Source organism: Phlebotomus papatasi, chromosome 3 (genome assembly GCF_024763615.1).
Source record: "Phlebotomus papatasi isolate M1 chromosome 3, Ppap_2.1, whole genome shotgun sequence".
In the NCBI taxonomy this organism is placed as follows: domain Eukaryota; kingdom Metazoa; phylum Arthropoda; class Insecta; order Diptera; family Psychodidae; genus Phlebotomus; species Phlebotomus papatasi.
Window position 1 is genome coordinate 59,251,365 of NC_077224.1, and position 21,760 is coordinate 59,273,124.

The window sequence follows — 21,760 nt, forward strand, 5'->3', positions numbered from 1 at the left end:
TTTTAATAACTTTTTGATGGAGTCGATTTTTTGCAAAATAGCAATAATTGCATTTTATCGATTATTACTGAGACTACAAGTATCCGTTTGCAATTCCTTGTATCCTATTTGGTACATTACATATTCCTATGTAGCATGGTAGATTAGATTGGCGAAGACCATTAATAAGTCACAGAATTAAAGGAAATCTTATGGATAGCAGGGGTGGGGGGGAGTAGGCAAAGTCACCCGCATTTATGGCATCGTCGTGAAAAAAAGATTTAAAGAACAATTATAGAGAAAATAAAAATGAGAAATCACCGTAAAAAGAGTTCATTTGGCGAAAGCTGTGACTGGTGCGCCTGGTACCCGGCGTCTCCATCGAAGATTGAAACAATGCAAAAGTGGTTGGTAAAATAAGTATTTTATTTTAGATTGCTCTTTCACTTGTAAGTTTTCTGTTTTCTCTTCACTTGTTCTCTCCACATTCTGTATAATGTATTATTTATATAACAAGCTCGGTTAATCCATTATTATTATTATTATTTTTATAATACAAGATGTTATTTTGTAAAATATACATAAGTAAGTAGATGTCGTATAATTTGTATTTCTCTCTTTTTTCTCTTGTTTTTTTTTTGTGTTCTTAGATTAGAAAAGAAAAATCTTTGTATACATTATTTGCATTTTAGAATTACAATTACTTCCTTTATACACGTTTTTGTTGTTTTTTTATTCAACTCACCTCACGTTTTTTTCTCTCTCTCGCTCATATTTATTGAATATCAAAATAATTAGTATTAGATATTTGCGTGTTTAGATTTTTTTCTTTGCTCTTATCTCTCGGAAAATTTGCTGAATTTGAGACAGCTTTGGGAGAGAAGGTGAAAACTTTAATGCTATGCTTCATAGAGACTAAAAAAAATTTATTAAGCGATTTGTTCCTATAATAGAGAATATTTCTTGTAAAATCATTTAAATTACTTTTATTAATTTAACGAAAGCATAATTGCTGTTTCTCACTTTCAAATCATTCTCAGGTTTCTTGCATTTTGTTTATTTTTTTTCTTTAAATTAATTACAAAATATTTTAAGATAAATAAAAAGTTTATAGCTCAAAGATTAGTTTGTGTTTCTTGTTCTTTCTTTGTTTTAGAAGAGTCAAACATTACGACCTTTTTTCGCAGAGAAGTATCCTTATCTTGTCGAAAAAAGGGAAGATTAAGTGTTTTACATTTTGCGTAGAAAATATTTATTACTTTTACAACAGAGTAAAGAATATTAAGTGTATGTATAATAATAATTATAATAATAATGCAGGAGGTCATTCGGAACTTTTTCACTTTACTGTCGCTGCCTTAATGGCCTCTACACACTGGAGAAATTTATGTCCATATTGAAGCAAATTACCTACGTCTGTGTAGGAAAAACTGCGAAATATGGACATAAATTTCTCTAGTGCGTAGAGGCCATAAGACTTATTTTTCTCAATGGCGATAGTATTTATGCCCGTGAATATGCTCCGCCCATTAATACTTTTAAGTCAGGCCCTTTTCCGTATCAATGGCCAGAAGAAAGTTTAATATACGGGAATTCTAGGACATTCTCATAACAAAAAATAATGCTAGCTTTTGCAGTCTATGAAGTAGGCTAAGAGATTCGCCCGGAAAAAGTAAGCCACGCCTTCAATTAAAATAAAAAATGTGAACAAAAAAAATCATGCGCGTTTAAATGTTGAAATACAAACCCGAATTTGTATTCAGCATCCTAGAACAGCTGAAACTGATGAATAAAAATAATTTAGTAATACCACGCCCACTAGGGGGCCGATTCTGTTCGAGGGGAAATTTTAAGTAAAGAGAAGTTTTTAAAGAACATTTTTATTAGAGAAAAGTACTGTATATTTTCATGGGAAAATCCCATATTTTCCAGAAAATTAGAAAGGAGTATCCGGAATAAGATATTTATTCAATCATTGCTCAATTTAAGCCACGCCTCTTTTATAAATTATGAGCAATCAAGTTTGAAATCTTTATTTTCATTGCTAGTTTCTCTTAGAGAAATATTGTGATAGGTTGTTAAATATGGCCACCACAATTTCAAAGACAAGAAATTTTTAAAGACTTCAGTTAGGCATTGAAATATACCACGCCCTCATTATATAATGTGTATTAAGGAAGAATAAATCATGGCAATCACACAACACATTTTTCAGAGCGTATAATTTTATCTAGCACACTGAGAGAAATCAGAAAAAGTTAAAATAACATTCCGGAAATGTTTATTTTACCCTGCAGCTCCTGCAGTATTGATCCAAAATCGGTGTAAATATTATACTTTTTAGGTGTATTAGGGGTTAAAATTACCCCTTTTCATTGTTAATTTTACCCTTAAAAAGGTGTAAAATTAAAATTAAAAAATGTTGATATATTTTTACACCTAAAAAGTGTTAAAATTATGAGGAAAAAAAGTTAATCGCACCCCCATTTTTTCTCAGTGCACTTCAAACAATTGGACGGGAAAAGTAACTAATTGTGGCTTTTGAAAGAATGAAATGCACATAAGTAGGCGTGGTGTCCTAGGGGGCGTTATTTTACTAAAATTTATTGGTCAGCATTTTCACAAACTTATTGTTTCCATTAATTTTTGAAGCATCTTTGCCACTAATACTTGACATGGAACAGTACACTGAGAGAAATTTGAAAAAGTTAAAATAACATTCCGGAAATGTTAATTTCACCCTGCATTATTGATCCGAAATCGGTGTAAATATTATGCTTTTTATGGGTTAAAGTTACCCTTTTTCATGTTAATTTTACACTTTAAAGAGTGTAAAATTAACATTAAAAAAAGTTAATCGCACCCCTTTTTTCTCAGTGTAGTTATTAAAAATTCAAAAGTTTCTTCATTTTTGTTTTAAAGGGGAGGGGCCTAAAAATTTCTTGGACGGAACTTTTTAAGAAAGATTAAGATTTATCGAACATAGTACCACAATATTATGGTCCTGAATTTTGAGACATGTTACTGTCTTATTTGCAGAACTCGTAACGCAGGGCCTCTCAACATTTCATTTGTCGATACGTTTTTGCATAGAGGTACTGAAGACTCTTGGCAAGTTTTTTCCTAAAGAGAATTGGCTTATCTGTTCGATATATTTCGAAATCGTGCGTTAAAAGCTATCTAAAAATACATATTTCATTATGCTCGCCGAAATAATACAAGAACTACGAGCAAATTTGTTTAAGGCACGGTGCAATATCTGCAAAAGTTTTACAAGGAAAAGTGAAAAATAGCTTCACTTTTTATTACGCTGGATGGGCCCATGCGTAATGCTATATTCCCTCTTCCTTGATCTGGCTGAGACTGACTATTCCCCTCTCGTACAACTTTCAAAAAAGTAGGCATTAGTATTATTGTTGAAGAACTGACTCTTACAATATTACCCAAGTCACAAATTTTCTCTCAATAAAAGTTTTTAAGGGGGCGTGGCCTATTTTCTTCTTATATGAGTTTTTAAGATTCTATCTAACAATTCAATTGTAGGTATTATGTATTAGGGAAAAGTTACGGTCTCTACTTATTGAATGTTGCAAATCGAATAAAAGCTACTTAAGAGGGCGTGACCTAAATATTTTTATGGGCGGAGCTTACTCAAGTGGTCAAGGACTGCCTCCTTGTAGAAAAAAAATGCTGCAGTAAAGTAAAATCGTGCCGATCATTCTATTCCGCTGCTGACAAACTCTTTACTTTTCCATCATCTACCACTCTTTTCTTTGCATTCAGTTCGACAATGAAGTAGATTATCTTCATTTCTATGACTTGTATTTTTTTTTTTTTTGTAAATATTTGTTTTTCTCTATTTTTTAAAATTTTTATTCGCCTATAAAACAAAACAATCTAATGAGACAATTCAAACGTGTCCTTTTTTCTCTGCTTTTTTTTGCTTATTTTTTTCTGTTTTGCTATTCTCTCGATAAATTTGTAAAATGACAAGGGTTTCAGAAATTTTTTTCCTATGATTAAAAAATTACTCCATCACCCACTTCAGTCTTCTTTGGTACGTGGTAACAACAGAACTTAAAACACTAATTGCTTCACTTTCTAATCCTCAATCGAAGCCAATTTGTTGATTTTAACTCTCGCAATTGAATAAAAAAAACTATCCAATTAATTGTGTGTTTTTTTTAAGTGTTCCGCTTCTCAAATTCTCATTTCATTCCTAATAATAATTAATAGTTTAAAAGTTGTACAATTTTTCTCAGCGTTCTTTTTCCACTAAAAGGAAACGTTATGCTCTTTTTTTTTGTTTTCTCCCACTTCTCTCAAAAAATTTGCATGGAAAAATCTTTTGCGGTTTTTCTTGTACGGAAAAAAAAATAATAAAATGTGAATCTTACAAAATGTTCTCTTGGTTCATCTTTCTAAATAAATAATAAATCACCATTTATTTGGGACAAACAGTGTTTTGTGATTGTGATAATTATGACACGTATTGATGTGAAGGTTTTTCAACTTTTATTTTCTGTGAAAAGAAATTGAATTTTCCAATTTTCTTTCATGATGCTCTTACTGGACTGATGATTTTTTTTTTGTTTTTGGCTGAAGAACAATCCCTTCAACTTTTTGCATGTTGATTATGATGCTCCCGCATTCGTTCTCTCCTCATTCGCCTGGCATTGTGATTGTGACCTCTGATCCGATGACACTGTGTCGAACAGCATTCATCGACAATGTTCTTCTCCTTGTTTTTATTTCTGCCCAGTATCCTATTGTTGCACACCGATCGCGTGCATCTCTTCTTGCTGCATTGAATACTGCCATCCTGAAATTGAAATCCCCAAAATATTGACCATTTTCTGCCTCGGGATTTCCCTCCGGGAAACACTTACCTTGCACCGGCAATCTACACACTTGACTTCGCCATAAGAAGAGACTATAGGATGCCACTCCTGCCCATTTTCGTACACAGTTGTACTATGAATGCAACCTCCATTGCTCAGGATTTCCTGCGTTGAGGCTGTTTTGTTTGGTGTAAAGCCCTGATCCTTCAACAGGTCAGGATGGGTCTTATCCCTATACGTTTCCACTCGGATCTGTAGACGTACAATATGTTCAGATTATTTTGGATTAAAGATACTGTAGAGTTATTTTAGAATTTGAGGTTACGTTTGACCTAACCTCAAAAAAGAAGATCATCTAACCTAACAGAATAAAATTTCAAAGTTCAATTTACAAATTATTTTCTTCAAGATTGCAAATAATCCTATTTCCCAAATATTCTAGAAACACTTTAAAAATAGCCAGAATTAGAGTTTGTTATATCTTTATTACTCCGACGGTCACCAGAAGGACATTTTGCCATAAAGAAATAAGGTTATATTTTTTAGGTTAGAAATAGGTGTAAGATTTTTATAGTCCTTTTTAATACATTTGAAATATATAGAACTTATGAAATAAATTTTTGATTTTTTGAGATTAGGATTTACATAACCTAACACTTTTAAATGAAACCTGTTGATTAAATTGATCGTTCTATTCTATAATATTCTATGTCGACTTGGAACACGTTAGAGATAATCTGTAACTGTCTAAAAATAATTAAATACAGCCCATCTTTATCTGAATAAAAATGGACTAATTTAATAGGAATATGGATATATGATACGCCTCTTTTGTTCTGAGCATTTTAATTAAGGTTATGTAACACCTAACCTTAAAAAAGTCATTACTTATTAAAGTAACATAAAAAAAGCTCTTAATGCATTTTTTAAACTTTCAAATCTTTTTTTGAGGTTATTTGTAGGAGAATTCTGTTATGATATGACAATATGACATTGTTATAATGTTATCGATATTGTTGATAAATTCGGAAGCAGTATAGTATTAAATGCCAGCGAGCATCAGATCGTTATTGCAAAGAGTTCTGTAAAACCAAGTGTAAAGCTCACAGTAATTAAAATGAATCGTATTTGCGAAGAGTTTTCTCGAATTTATCTAATGAAAAATCTAAATTTGTCATATGACGCCATTCGATTACAAAATTCCTTTACTGGATGAACTTTAGTGTCTGAAATGAGCTTATTCTCTAAATCAGCCGATAAATTACTTAAAACAAACACGTTAATTGGTGACTAAAAATTGAAATGATATGTGTTGTATTTTAATAAAATTTGTATATTCATTTTTTGAAAAAAAAAAAATACTATCATTTATTTATTCATATAGTCAAGTGTTCTAAACGGGCGCTTCGGATTTAGAAGAAATTGAAAAGAATTTCAGCAGTGCGAAAACAGGCGTTTAAGTAGCACTCTTTGGAACACGATCCAGTTACCCCACCTTGCTATTAACTGAAATTTGATCAACGATTATTTAAAAAAAAATAATGAAATTAATTCTTTCTCCAAATTTAAAGATTGAATTAAATTCTTCTTTATATAATGAAAACATTTCCGAAACAATCGAGCTAACATTCGGATAAGAAAGGTTAGATTGGTTAGCCCAGTAACGAAAGAGTTTTGGGTTCGAAAAATTTTGACGGTGGCGACCCCCCAATTTCTTCAGAGCGTGGTGGTCACCATCAAAAACTAATTTAATTCTGTGCGGTGGCCACCAATGCGGCGGCGCTGCGGTATTTTCCCCACATTCACCACCAAAAGTTCGGTGTTTGTACAGTAGTACGACGTGTAGGACTCTGTATAGTACTTGTCTTATGGAAAATTTGTACAGCGTGACACAAGACGTTCCTGGAACTTTGTTCCGGATTCGCCTGTCAGATGGCTGATTCCTCAGAGTTTTGTGAATTTTCTTATTAGTGAAAAATGTTAAATTAGTGTTTTTTCAAGCAATTGACCAGCAGGATTCCAGAGAACAGTACAGGTACGTGATAATTTGATTGCAGTTCTGTAGAGTTTTTCATTTTTTAGGTCTTAAAAACACCGAAATATAAAAGTGACGCTTAGTGAGCGTCCTTTGGTTTTTGGGGCTCCCAAGGCAAATTTTTTTTATAAAATATTCTTGAAGAGTCCCAAATTCAAGTTAGTAGTGCTGTTTAATAAGAAAAAAAATATCTGGGCAGTAGATGAAAAAAAGGTTGCATTAGGAAGCTCTAACCTCATTCTAATTCATTTTCCATCCGGAAGCCTTTTTTGGGCCCCACATTCAATTTATAATAAGGTGTGAGAATTTCCTCAATCTCCATGGAGAAGTGTATTGGGTTTAAAAAAGGATTTCTTTGATAGGATTTTTTCTTTAATTTTTTTTAGGGTAATTTAGGGCAACATGTTTTCATTTCTCAAACACTTTCTGTCCGGAAGTATCTTTTCTAGGGTTTCAGATCGTAATTAAGGATGAAATAATCGTATTTCCTCAATCCTTGTGGATCTGCGTGTTAGGTTTAACCCTTTAAGGACGAAATACTTTTTATTGGCCGAAAATGAACAATGAAAATGAAACCGATAATCAAAATCAGTGACACGTTTTACATCTAACCTTGTAAATTCAACAGTCTGATTCGGTGCATTTTTTACCTCTACATGATAGGGACAAAAATAACCTAAAAAATCAAGAAATTTTTCTGACGATACCAATGAATGATAATTGTCACTCTAATGAAAAATATAATGTATATGAGCGTAGTAACTTTCTATTCACAAAAGGGTTTTGCTTAAAAAATTGGAATATAAAAAAAAGTAATTTAAAAATTGCTCAATTTTGAGCTTAAATATAGCAAATAGCTGGACATTTGTAAAAAATATCCTAAATTCCTACAACTTTAAAAAATATGATACTCTCATGAATACAGAACTACGGTGCACTTCCATTATTGAAACCATCACAAAAAGACAGCACTATTGTTAGAAGATGTGGTCTAACAAATAAAGAAAAAGAAAAGTAACGTTTTTGCTTATAACAGCAAATTATTTGAGGATCTGAAAAGCTGTTGTCGCAAAGATTAAAAAATAAAAAATATAAATATATGAATTTTTCGTTTATATCTTTTCAATTATGTAAAAGTAAATAAATATTTAAAATAAAAGTCTTCACCATTTTTAATTATTACTGACATATTTCATTTAGGTCTCAAATAATTAAGACTAAAAAATAAAGGCCGCCAAAATATGAATATTTCAAAATTTAAAACTGTGAGCCTAGGTAAATGCTTGACGTACTGAAACATAGATACGTTCTGAAAAGGTCTTGACATCAGCTACAACATAGTAAAATTTCAGCCCAATCGGATGAGTTACAGGTGATCTTATAGATCTCATGCATCTTACCCTTAGATTGAAGATCTTCAATGTCGTTTATTATTAAAAATTGTTGATTTTTTAATATTTATCAGAAAGTACAGTCACCTGGACCTTATCTCAAATTTAAGCTTTTTTCTTAATTTTTTACATAGTAAAATTTTATAAAATAAATTCTAATGAAACAAAATCCATTCACTAACAACTGAATACAAATAATTTTACCCGTGACATTAGCTCTGAAAAATACGACCGATTTTAGTGTAAATTTTTCCCTGATTTCGTACACATTTCACGAGATATCTCCAAAACTACGTAGGTTGCCAATTTGGGGTTTTCGGTTGCCTATTCAATATTAAGTTGGCTTTTATTTTGGATTTATATTTTTTGCTAATTCATTCTACATTGACAGAAAACAGCTAATAAACCCAAAATTTTTTTCGGCGCGCTAGAAACATATGGGAAACATAGGAAATGTCATGCCTCTGATTTTACCCATTCACTCCCCTCCTTTCATTTTAACTTTTGAAGAGTAAAGTTAAGAAATAGCGAAAAAAAGGGCACAAACATTAAAAAGAAATAACTTTAGGTAGTCAGAAAAAAATATTTTATCTACGGGTCACACGGGTGACCCAATCGTCTTTAAAATGTTAAAAATAATTTATTTGGTAGTTTTTTCGTTATTTACTTTTAATAAGAAAATATTTTTATATGGGATTTTTAAAACTATTTTGTATCATCGTTACAGAAAAACTGGAGTGCACCGAGTTAACACCTATTGAGAGCCAGCAAGACTATAAACTTACGTCAAATGACGAGAAGGACGGACATAAGCGGTTAGGAAAACATCGGCAGAAAACATAATTTCTAATTAATTTTAATAAATTTTTCAAATTTTCTCGATTTTGTATGGTATTCGCACTTTCACGATTTAAGTAGCACATTTTGCATTTGGGTATATTGAGATGGCAACCCTAAAACATTATACTTCTTTCGTATTTTAATAATCAATATTTCAAGTGGAACTTTTTACAAGTGATCTATGATGTTGGAGTTAGATTGGACTGCTCATATTTAACACATAAGGGAAGAGTACCCCGGATCGGAATGTTAAGAGACATGCTCCATATTTAGTTGAAAATATAATCCACAAAACATTATTTGATATTTTTATGTTTGCTAATTGATACATTAGTGATCCCTTTAACTATATCTGTGCTTTTGAATTTTTAATTTTTACATTAAATTAATAAAAAAATATGTGTAATTGCAAACTTGCGCTCTGTACCTCGGATCGTCAGAAATTTAATCAAGTGTCTCAGGGAAAATTGGTTTTATAAATTAAATTTAAGTTAATGCACTGTATTCTTGTGAGAGTTAAATGGTAAAAAGTAGCTACAGTTCTGTCTCTCTATATGCACACTCTCTATATGCACAGCTTTTGTGACGGTTGCATTCAAAATCAATTTGTTTACATTTTGAAGTGAAGTGTTAATGTCGTTGGAGGATGGTTTTAATGATTTTGGTTGTGATTTCATATTATTTAATCAAGAAAATATTTAAAAATGAGTGATTCAAAGAAAAGAATGAGAACCACCACCGATATAAAAGATAAAGTGAAGGCAGTTGAGCTCGTCCGCAGTGGAGAATCTATTGCTTCGGTAGCAGCAAACTATCGTGTGAACAGAACAACTGTTGTGAGGTGGACACAAAATTACGCTGACTTGAAAGCCAGTCTTCAAAATTTTTCCGGAAAGAAGAGCCGAAGACCTGAAGATCATCCCAAGACCTCTGAAGCTTTATCCCTGTGGTATTTTTACATGAGAGACAAGGGTAAGTCGGAAGCAATCATTTGCTGCCGGGCTTGTTTTCTGACATGCCTTTCCTCTCAGGAGTTCCTATGCAGGGATATCTTCTTCAGGAAAAAGCTAGACAGTATCATCAAATCTTCAAGGATGGCCGAGAGAATTTCTGTGCAAGTGCCGGATGGCTGGATCGGTGGAAAAAGAGACTTGGAATTCGCCAGCTTGCTGTGTGTGGAGAATCTCTCTCCTCAAGAGAAGATCAGCTTCCGGAATTCATGGAACGATTCCAAAATATAGTCCAGGAAGAAGGATTGTCGTATGAGCAGCTGTACAATGCTGATGAGACCGGGCTTTACTGGCGGAAGCTGCCGAACAAAACACTTGTAGAGAAAGACAGAAAGTCCGCACCAGGGTTTAAAGTCAGTAAGGAAAGGGTGACAGTACTGGCTTGTGCTAACGCATCAGGAAGTCACAAGCTTCCATTGTACGTGATCGGCAAATCAGCAAGACCCCGCTGTTTCAGAAACCTGCAAAATGTGGAAGAAGAACTTGGTGTGAAGTACGGGGGACAGAATGCCTGCTGGATGACGAAAGTTTCTTTCTGGGACTGGTTTTTCAACGATGCTGTTCCCCAAATAGAAGAACATCTTGATAAATGCGGACTTCCACGAAAGGCAATTTTGCTTTTAGATAATGCCCCAGTTCACCCAGCAGCAGAAGAGCTCGTTTCTGGAGGAATCAAAGTACTGTATCTGCCACCCAACTGCACTGCGACGGTTCAACCCATGGACCAAAACGTGTTGGAGGCTTTAAAAAAAAAATACAGACGTTCCTTCATCAGATTTCTTCTTCGAGAGCTGGAGGACGGAGATGATCTCATGTCAGCAATCAAGAAAGTTAATCTTCTTCGAGCGATCCATTGGCTCAGAGATGCATGGGATGAAGTCGAAAGAAAAACGATTGTGAGAAGCTGGAAGAATTTGCTGGCAGAAACGTTCGCACAAGTTGATCAGGAAAGTACACTTCAAGGAAATGAAGCCAGACTCTCCGATGAATTCATTGACTTCTGCCAATTGATGGAATCTTTTCCTGTCTCTAAACAGCTGTCACAAAAAGACATTCAGGAATGGTTTATTGATCATATGGTTTTGACTAATAAAGAAATCATCGAGATCGTTAGAGAGACATTCGGAGATCCTCCAGAAAGTCCATTCGAAGTTCAGAGAACTGAACAGGTCACAAATGAAAATGAGCAGAACATTTCTTTGGAGAAAGGAGTGAAAATCCTCGAGAAAGCTCTAATGTTTGCAAAGCAGGAAAGGCAGTGTGATCCCCGAATTTCCATGCTTCAGGAAATGAAAAATGAAACAGTTATTAAAATGATGAATGTCCAGTAAATAGTCATGCAGTCAAAGATTTTATTGTTAAATTAATTTTTTTTTGTTTTGAATAATATCTAGTCATTGAAGGCAATATTGAATTTATAATAATGAATTTAATGAGAGAATTAATAAAATTAAGACTGAAATATAATTGAAAAATTTATTTCCTAAGAAATTATTTTCTTTACCTATTTTTTTTCGTTTTTAATTTTATTAACTTTATTTTTCTGTCTGATATTATAGTTAAAATAACACGGGAAATTGTAAAAAATAAAAATAATTATAATTGATTAAAGAAAAAACCGTTGGGAATTTCAAAAAAAGTTGTGCATATTCAGAGAGAGAACTGTCAAAAAAAGTACCCAAACTGTGCATATAGCGAGACAGTACTGTAATAATTTTTAAAAAATCATTTAATTTGGAGCAAGAATGTGGTATTAACCTGACGATCCGAGGAACACTGCCGATCGCTGGTACACTTCCCTTAACTTTCGTTCTAAAATATTTATTTTTTTGTTTTTATTTCTATAAGTAACTTAATTGCCGTCACTTATTGAGATATAGAAATGTCATTTCCTGGACACATTTTCTGTCTTTCCCTACGTTGTTTTTGCGTTTAAATGTAAATAATTTTATATTATACAACTTTCTAAAACATAACAAAAAACAGTTTCTATATTTGAGAAAAAAATGAATCTTTGATGCAAAACATGTTATTTTAGCGCGATACGCCACTCTTATTCTTAGAAAATACCAGTATTACACATAATATTTCTGGAGATTTGACTCAGATTTTTCACAAATGTGACACTTTGCATGGATTAATACAAGAACACTTTTTTTTAAATAAAATATTAATCAATAGTTAATTATTATTGAAAGAAATAGTTTTTTGTGCCTAATTATCATTTAATTTTTATCACTAGAATCAATGAAACGCCATTCTTTAATAACCTTTTAAAGAAAATCAGCAAAAAATATTTATGAAAATTTAAAATTAAGGAAAATGTTCAGTATAAACCTTTTTAAGATAAAACCGGATTTAAAATGTACACAATTTTCTATCTAATTATGTAATGAAAAATTAAGAAATCCCAAAAATGCTTAAAAATGCCACTAAAATCGTGAAAGTACGATATAAATAACATAAAAATTGAACAAAGTTCCAGGAACGTCTTGTGTCACGCTGTACAAATTTTCCATAAGACAAGTACTATACAGAGTCCTACACGTCGTACTACTGTACAAACACCGAACTTTTGGTGGTGAATGTGGGGAAAATACCGTAGCGCCGCCGCATTGGTGGCCACCGCACAGAATTAAATTAGTTTTTGATGGTGACCACCACGCTCTGAAGAAATTGGGGGGTCGCCACCGTCAAAATTTTTCGAACCCAAAACTCTTTCGTTACTGGGTAAATTCGAACGTCGTTGGGTATTTTTGACATTTCTCACCTCCGAAATTCGGACGATTTTCTTTCAAAACTAACGAAATTTATGTGAAAATAAATTGTATTTTGAATCAAATTCCCGTAGTTTCTCACAAGTCTTAGTGGTAATATATACTTCCTTCTCATTTTATATGTTTATAATGTATGAAAACATTCCTGAAGAAGTACAGAAATATGATTTGCATTCATCCAAAATACGAACTTTTTAACATAACCTCATATAATTGACATTTTGAATCCAAACGACGCTCGAATTTGAGAGATTCAGATTTGAGAGACTCTACTGTAATACGAAAATGATAAGATCCTTTCAATGTTGCATCTATGACCTGGTAATTGATGCAATACAATTGGTTTTTCTTTTTGAGAAGTCTTTAGAAGACAGACCGTTAAAAGTATTTTGTGTGTTTTAAAGCCAAAATAAATATCAAAGTAAAATGTAGATTTTGGATCGATTCCATATCTATTATGATACCTACGTATGCAATTTTCCAAATAATAAATTGGCCAAGATTGCACTTTAAATTAAATTAGTATTCAAAATTTTCAATGCTCTTAATTCAGAATTTTAATTAGGCTTGAAATTGATAATTTAATTACATTAGATGTGTCTATTTAAATGAATAACTGTGCAACTAATTGACTTAACCACCGAGAAAATTGCTCAATAATTGACCCGAAGCCAAAAATATTTGCAACTCATCTAAATTTGGTGAAATTATTCACAGCTAAAATCATTTAACTAAGATTTTGAGGATTTTATTAATTAATTCAACGAATCTTACCTCTGGACATTTCTTGCAGCAGGATTTTTTATCTGGTCGATAGGCATCCTTTTCGCTGCACTGAAGCTGCGGACATTGAACTTTAGGGCATGTGATCTTGAGACTCACAGGATCACACGTGCATATGGCACAGGTATCGAAGCCACTCGGCGGCAAGTACGGATGCCACGAGTAGCCCGCTTGGTAGAATTGACTCCCCAGTTGACAACCCCTCTCGACCTTTGACAGACTGACCTCCTCGAACGTTTTGGCATCTGAAAGGCATTTCATTTGTTTTTAATTGATTGTGAAAAAAATCAGCTTACACAGGAAAAAAATATTTTGTAAAAATGTTCGTAAATGTTTGTGAATTCCTATGGGGGAGTCACGAAATGCTCGTAAATCGTATAACCCACAAACAAGTTCGTAAAAGTTTGTACTTTTTTCACAAACATTGTTCGTAACATGGCAACTTGTTGGGTGTTTTTGTTCTTTTACAAATTTTTATTTGTAAATGTTCGTAAACACAGTAAAAATGTTCGTAAAATTTTGTCATTTGTTTGTAAATTTTGTTTATCTGACGAATATTTTACGAACATTTACGAACAAGTGACAAAATTTTACGAACATTTTTTGTGTGTTTACGAACATTTACGAACAAATGTTTGTAAAACAAAAAATGCTCGTCAAGTGATCATGTTACAAACAATGTTTGTGAAAAAAGTACAATTTTTTACGAACTTGTTTGTGGGTTATACGATTCACGAGCATTTCGTAACTCCCCCATAGGAATTCACAAACATTTACGAACATTTTTACAAAATATTTTTTCTGTGTAGAATTCAACCCATCAGAATATGAAATCTTTATCTTAAAAACATTTGACAGCTTGAAATTTTGATTTTGATCTCAATTTAGACCACATTGCCTATTAAATTTTTACTGTCACCACTATCAAAACATCATATTTCTCTTTTTTTTATTCTTTTGTATATTCAATTGTATTTCTTTTGCAACAGATTCCAAAATATGTAATAAATAAAATTAATATTATAAAATTTTTCTGACAATTGATCGGTAAAAAGATGCATTCATTTAATTTATTGCCTTTTGGCTCTGGCACATCTTTTAGATCAGGAAAATTTCATAAAATCCAAATTCACATCCCTTTCTTTCTTAAAACTTTAGCATATATCTATGCTGCTCTTTTACACTCTTCTTCTTCTTTTGAACATCACATAAAATTAAATTTAGTTCAGTCCAATTAGGAGTCGAAAGAGTAGGACAGACTTATGCAAACCTTTTGATAAAGAAAGGGACGCAAATTTTGATTTCATGAAATTTTACCGATCTAAAAGGTATGTCGCAGGCATTAGGTTTCTTTTTTGTCTTTAATCTAAATTTTATAATTAGTTTTCTACTTATTTAATCCTGTTAGTACTGCTTTGAAGTGGTTATAACGATGGTTTAATTGCAAAATTCCCAAAACAATGTTGTTATTGAAACTGAACATTTTGCTATCAAAAATACATGATACCTTGCTTAAAAGTGATTTCGTGGGAAAAGTCAATGCGATAAAAAACATCAAAGGTTGAGAGATGATTTTATAATATTTATTGCAAATTGTGCTGTGATTTCTTAGAAGAGAATCACAAGTTTTCTTTTGGTAGAAATCGATTTTTATAGTCATGCTAATTAAAATTTTTTAAAATATATTAACAATTAAAAGTGGCAGCATTGTTTTTTCCTATTAAAACCTCTTAAAACTTTGACAGAACAACAACTATCAAAAGAAACCAATTTTATTTGAGATTGAAGACGCCAGTAGTTGTCTTTTATGTGTTTTCGTTTTCATGTGATAATTTACTCCTGTGATTTTGTATATATATTTTTTTCTTCTCCCAAACAACTCTACGTCAATAAAAGCTATTTTGACGTGGGTCGAGAATTTAGAAAAGTGTTCTAAGGTCGCACGCATTGAGAAGGCAAAGTGCGGAAATACGCAATGACGTGGATTTAGAAAGAGGAGACAGGTATTGAGAGAATTACGTAAGATGCGTGTGAAAAGATAACTCACCCAAGCAAATCGGGCAGCACTCGCCCTTGCGATGTCGTACGTCTTCTTGTTTGCACCTCAGCGGCGGACATTTGATACTCTCGCACTTGACACGGCGGTTGACGCAGGAACACATGGTGCACTCCAGCAGCTTGTCCGCCCACTGTTCGCCTTCTTCATAGAACTGCCCAGAGGAATAGCATTTGGTATCGAGGGCGTGATACGACGGATGTCCTACGTCGTTCATTGTCGAGGCAATGATGGGCAGTTCATTGTCACTGTCATTGGGGAAGCACCGACTGGGCACTTTGACATTTTTCAATTTGGCACGCAGAAGCGGTCGCAAGAATTCCTTCGAGTACACTTCCAAATAGCAGACACTTGTCTCCAACTTGGCCAGTTGCCATTCGGGAATCTCGAGACTAAATCCCTCCAGATAGTTCCCATTAAACTCTTCAAGGAAGGTTCGAGTTATCGTCGCTCCCGGTACTTCAAAGGCCTTTTCCTCGAGAATCAGTTCTAGATGCCGATACGAATGCAAACCAGTAAGCATTAAGTCGTAGTGAAGTTCGCATGCACTATCAACAGCTACCCATGCCATTCCGGCAACATTTGGCGGACTAAACTCATCGACCTTCTTAAACAAAATCGGAGCTGGAGAGTCCCTAGCATCGGCAACAGCTTTGACAACCAACCTCCCGCGAGCAATTGTTGTATCAGGCTTCGCCAGGATGTTTACCGACAAATCCCCATTATACAGAGGCTCTAGCACCTTCGGGCCCAACCTATCAATAGTTCCTGAAGCCTCATTGGTTACCCTATTGAGAGTTGGTGTTAGATCCTCCAATTCCAGACGACGCTTTCCGTTGTCATCAACCAACGCTACAAGAGGATTGACTTCGTAATTCAAATCATTGACTTCCAAATTGTAAACCAATCCACCATCTCGATTGAGGTAGATCCATGCCAGTCCATTCGTTCGCTGTTGAGAATCTGGGTTGTGAGACGAAATAACTGTCTGGAAAATTTCGCAAGATACCCTGGATACCACTTGTCCCTGCAGTCTTAGGCTTTCAGGGTTTCTCCTGGATTCAACAGTAACAAAAAGTTTCCCTCGAGCCAGAAGTCGAAGATCACTCGTAGACACTGGAGATGAGATCTCAATAACATTAACAGCATGAGCTGGTTTCTTCACCTTCTGGATGTCCTCCAGAATGATCTGTTTCTTATCGTGAGCTTCGAGCCGGATATTCAATGGCACATCCAAAATCTCATCTGGGTTGAATACTCCATTGACAACAAGAGTTATGTGAACAGATGATGCAGTACCTCCCACAGCTGAAACAATGGCCGTTCCTCCAGCTCCAGCCATTTGTTCAGGACTAGTTCCTGGAGCTGGTTCTAGTAGTGAACTAAGAATCTCAGACTGAAGTGCTGGGTACTTTTCAATCCTTCCAGCTAGTGCTAATTCGGCTTGATACTTGTCTCCCCAGAGAATAGCTACAATTATTTGATCTTCCTTTAGAAGCTTTCTGTAGTCTCTGGGAACACGACGCCATACTCCACAGAGTTTTCCGGTGGTGTTCTGATAGATACTGAAAGGTCCATTTGTGGGAATAGTCAGGTTGTGTTCTTCTAGGATGTTTCCAGTTGCATCCATGAATTGAATGGCACGTGGGCGTGTCGCCTTCTCCGACACGTAGAACGAATAATAGAGATTCTTCTTGTGCAACGAAAATCGACCTGTTGCCACGATATTTTGGGGATTGTTGATGGAGTACATGGACTTCATTTCTTCCCGCTTCAGGATTTGGGATGTTCGTGCCGTGAGAAGAGTACCAAATTCTGAAGAAGAAAATAAAAAATCAATGTAGCATTAAAAGTGGACAAAGTCAATTACAGATACTTTAGTAACGCGATCATCAAATAACTAAGAAGTGGTTTACGGTGGATCAAGAAATGAACTACTTAACCAACAGGAATTTCCCCAGGATACGAAGCGGTACTTATTAAATTTCTACATACTATCGCGATTCAACATGAACCAAAGTAACATACACTACTCTTTTCTATGATAACCCTATAAGGCCTTGTATAACAGGCTAAGGAACGGTCTTAAGATAAGATTTTGCCAGGGCTCAGTTCTCCATTTCGGATATTCCGATGCATCCAGGCCACCAATTGGGCCCCTTATGCTTCCCCACTCCTATTCTATCTTATCCCCCGATACGGGTAGCCGCTCTATATTACAGCTCTGTGGGCTATCAGTGCCGCTACTATATCACAGCATCCCTTCTCGGTGTGTGTTTAGGATCAGTGACAGCGAATATTTGTATTGACTGAAGTACCACTTTCACATCGAAACTCGTTCTCGTACCAGCCTCTATTGTTTTAGGCGGTTCACTTTTTTGCCAATATGCATCATTGACATTACTATTCATTCATTCACTGGACGAATTCAAAGTCGATATGGCATGAGAAATCTTTTTCTGTTGCTGCTCAGCTTTGAACCCCAGACCTCGCAGTCATAGAGCTACTACTCTATCCACTGACCCACTCGAGGTCCTAAGGAACGATCTTAGCAAGAAACTAATTGGGACGAAGCTAGTGCTAACAATAATGAAGACGACTGATTTCCGATATCCAACAAGATTCAGTAGGCTGCTCATTTCATTCGCACTGATGACCAGACTGATGAAGGGCCCAACTGAAATCCTAAGGTCCCGTAAATTAACAAGAAAGACTCTGTAACCATCCAAGTCGGAAGGTTTTCAGGTGGCTGTTGGACTGCGTCAGGGATGTGTTCTATCACCATTGTTGTTCATATTATATATGGACAAGATTATGGAACGCAGTCGGGGGCGGAATGCGATTCGTATTGAGGATTTCAGGGTGAGCCATCTCCTCTTCGCAGATGATTTGGTTCTTTTTGGATCTTCCGAAGAAGAGCTTCAGCGCACACTTGACCGATTTGTAAATGTTTGTGCCGAAACAGGTATGACGGTGAACGTGGGTAAGTCGAGAGATCATAACTTCGATGGTATGGACATGTTCAACGCATGAATGAAGAAAGATTCCCCAGAAAAGCTATGCAAGCCATTGTGAGGAGACCTCGACCTCAGGGCAGACCTAGGGCAGATCCTTCCTGAAGTGGCGGAGAATCGACAAGCGTGGGCTGCTAATTTGGATGTCATGGGCCCGTGACCCAAATAGGGATAAGCGGTTGAAAATGAATGAATGAATGAATGACTTTGTCGTACTACAAGTTACGAAAATTACGGAAATGTAATTGTCGTAAAGCAAACACACCTAAATAAGGTCAGGTGGGTTAGTCATTTGGTGAAAAGATGATCTAAAAGTAAGGTCAAAATGGCTTCTTAAATAACGTGTCCTAAAGATTGTTGAAGGATTCAATGGCAGATATAGTTGGTTAATGTTCGAGAAACGCTTCGTTGAGCAGTTCCCTAACTTTAGCTTTATGGATTTTAGGGAGTTGTGTACTCTCTGGCTTCTATGGAGTACGTCTAATCTCTTCCATCATCTAATGAAAACTGTCCCAAAGCTTATTCGATAATCGAAATAGAGCAAGAGCCGGTAAACATTCATGTAAGATCATGAAAGAAAATCCATAAATGGATTGGTTTTCCGTTTATGGTAGCGGAGAAACTACCGCAAATAAAAGATTTCTAACAACAAGGACAACGCAAGCTAATTGGTTTTTATAAGCAAACTTCATATCTGAAGAAGAGGAGTCTCTCGTAGTTTTCGTTGGATCGGTGGTTTAATTCTAGATTCGGAGTACGTGAAACTACGGTTCAATAAAGAGTACCAGAGAGTTCTAAAGAGTTCTTAGTATGAAGTCTCAGTTTTAGTTTTGATTTGAACTTAGACAACAAGCATAAAGACCATAAGCAATTGTATGCAAAATCCGGTCATAAAGTATGACGCAACCCTATTTAAACATGTCATTTAATTGTTTTCTATAAAATTTATGTCATTTTACTTGGAAAAACTAGTTAAAAGCTGCTGCGAAATGATGAATAATTCTTATCACTACTGAGTTGCTTCCTCAACAAATAAAGCAATTTAAAATGTCACTATATGCCGATCACATATTTGATCATAACGATCACGAATGATTTATCGTTTTCTGACGATTCCCAAGCCGATCCCCACAGTGACTACCTTTTAATTATCTCTCGGCAACTTGGAGGCATTTCATAACCGATTCTTATGCATTGATCGTGCCAATGAAAAACCCCCAAGATGGTGAAACATTGTAAAAGAGTGTTTGGGCCAAATCGAAGAAGGTGAGAAAACCAGGGTGAACTCCTGTTCTTATCCCATCTTTAACCATTTCTTCAGCCAATTCTCCATCTCATTCTCACACCCATCTGCATTTCACGAACTACTTATGGGTATTGTTCGCATTCCGAACACGTTTCATTGATTTTTATCGAAAATTCCAGCTAAAAAGGCAGTTGAAACATTGGATGCTTACCTTTTATGTTGCGCTCATCTTCGTTAGCAATTGTTGGCGGTGGAACATCTTGGATGATACCTGGAAATTAAGGAAGAAAAAGAAGAATAAAATAAAAATGCCGCATTACATTTTAAGAAAAAAAAGGCGCACTAATCTCAGACGAGTGACAACCACAAGGGAAGAAAAATTAATATTCGTAATTTTGGTCTCGTGGAAGATTGGTTTGTGTTTGAAGATGCTACGGAGCAGCGAAGAAAAAAAGAAGATTGGGATCGTCTAAATTAGTTTTTTTTTACTTCAGTCTTCTAAGATTGTATTGAGGAGAAACATTTTTCGAGATCAAGTATTGGAGTGTCTGTGTGCAGTTATGATATCACAATCGAAAATAATCATTCTCAAAAGAGTCCACTGTTTATTGAAGTCGCTCAATGTGACGAGAATATGAAATTTACATAATATCTCATTGACTTCGGCACGTTGTCTTGTTCTTCTCTTTTTCTTTAAACCTATATCGCGTTTTTATAATTTTTTTTCCTTCGTCTTCACTGTTTTTACATCATCAGTCTTATATATGGTTGAAATCAATAAAATGAATTAGCTACTATTTTTTTTACGCCAAACTCTTCTGCACAAGCTGAGCAAAAGCATCAATTTTTATTGCGAGCAATTTACAGGATGATTCTATCCACTTTAAAATATGTCTTTCATGTGGGACTCGTTGCTTTAACCATGTCATCGTCTTCTTTGAGTCCCAAGAGGTAAGTCATTCGGATGAACTAACGTCTTTCACTTTAAGGATATTTCTTACAAATACTTAGAAATGTAGGGGAAAGTGCTCTTCTTTCGAGCGTTCATGCCTTCGAATAATGTGAATTTCTTTTCTTTTGAATAATTTAAATTTCTTAGGAATACGAATTATTTAAAAAATAACAATTTTTCCAATTTTTGGTTTTCCAAAAATGTATATAGTATTTTCAAAATAATTTAATTCTGTATTAAATGTATTCTCTTAATTAACATCATAAAAATCGATTAAGGTTTATGCCCAATGCACAATAACTTTGATTTGTAAACATGTTTTTGACAGTTCAATGAGAGTGCGTGAGATCTAGATCTAGTCAACTCGCTCATTCTCATGGGAAATTTTGAAAACATGTTTACAAACAAAAGTTATTGTGCTTAGGGCATTATAGTCATAAAACTTTCTTGCTAAAAATTAAATCTGATGTGTACTAAATTTTAGTACAAGATATTCAGTTAATTAAACATTCTTTATTTTTAATTATTAAATATGTTTCAGCAACCAAATCTTTTAGAAGCTCTTAATTAATAAGATTGACAAGTATTTATCTCTTATTATCATTTTAGGTGTTGAATTCTGCGTGTACTAAAATAAAAAAAAGATAATGAACCCTTTTAAAAGCCGCATAATGAAAAAGTATTTTTAAAACAATGTAAGTTCAAAATTTTCTTTCGACGAAAGACACCGTACAAGGATTGCCAATCGCACGTAGTAGAAAAATGGAAAGGTGTGTGTATGTTACATGTACTAAATTTATTTTATGAAAAATACTAAACCAACCTTAGTACAACGT

At 34.4% G+C, this 21,760-nt stretch overlaps 2 protein-coding genes across 3 annotated transcripts in view; one reads left to right on the forward strand and one right to left on the reverse strand.

Annotated features, from left to right (window-relative positions):
- Positions 1 to 382: 382 nt before the first annotated feature.
- LOC129807036 (dorsal-ventral patterning protein Sog) overlaps positions 383 to 21,760 on the reverse strand; it is a 118,006-nt gene continuing 96,628 nt past the window's right edge. For both annotated transcript variants that reach the window (XM_055855998.1, XM_055855999.1), the window contains exons 5-9: positions 20,184 to 20,243; positions 15,704 to 17,527; positions 13,648 to 13,901; positions 4,869 to 5,072; positions 383 to 4,801 (exon numbers count right to left, since the gene is read on the reverse strand). In XM_055855998.1, coding sequence (XP_055711973.1) covers positions 4,595 to 4,801; positions 4,869 to 5,072; positions 13,648 to 13,901; positions 15,704 to 17,527; positions 20,184 to 20,243 — 2,549 coding nt within the window. In that variant the 3' untranslated portion in view covers positions 383 to 4,594. The remainder of the gene's footprint in view (positions 4,802 to 4,868; positions 5,073 to 13,647; positions 13,902 to 15,703; positions 17,528 to 20,183; positions 20,244 to 21,760) is intronic.
- Positions 9,748 to 11,483, forward strand: LOC129807067 (jerky protein homolog-like). Its single transcript, XM_055856074.1, has one exon. It carries the CDS (start codon positions 10,102 to 10,104, stop codon positions 11,425 to 11,427), a length of 1,326 nt encoding a protein of 441 aa, XP_055712049.1. The 5' UTR covers positions 9,748 to 10,101; the 3' UTR covers positions 11,428 to 11,483.

Excerpts from the sequence above, each read along its gene's own strand:
- LOC129807067 (XM_055856074.1), top strand. The coding sequence starts at position 10,102 with ATGCCTTTCCTCTCAGGAGTTCCTATGCAGGGATATCTTCTTCAGGAA.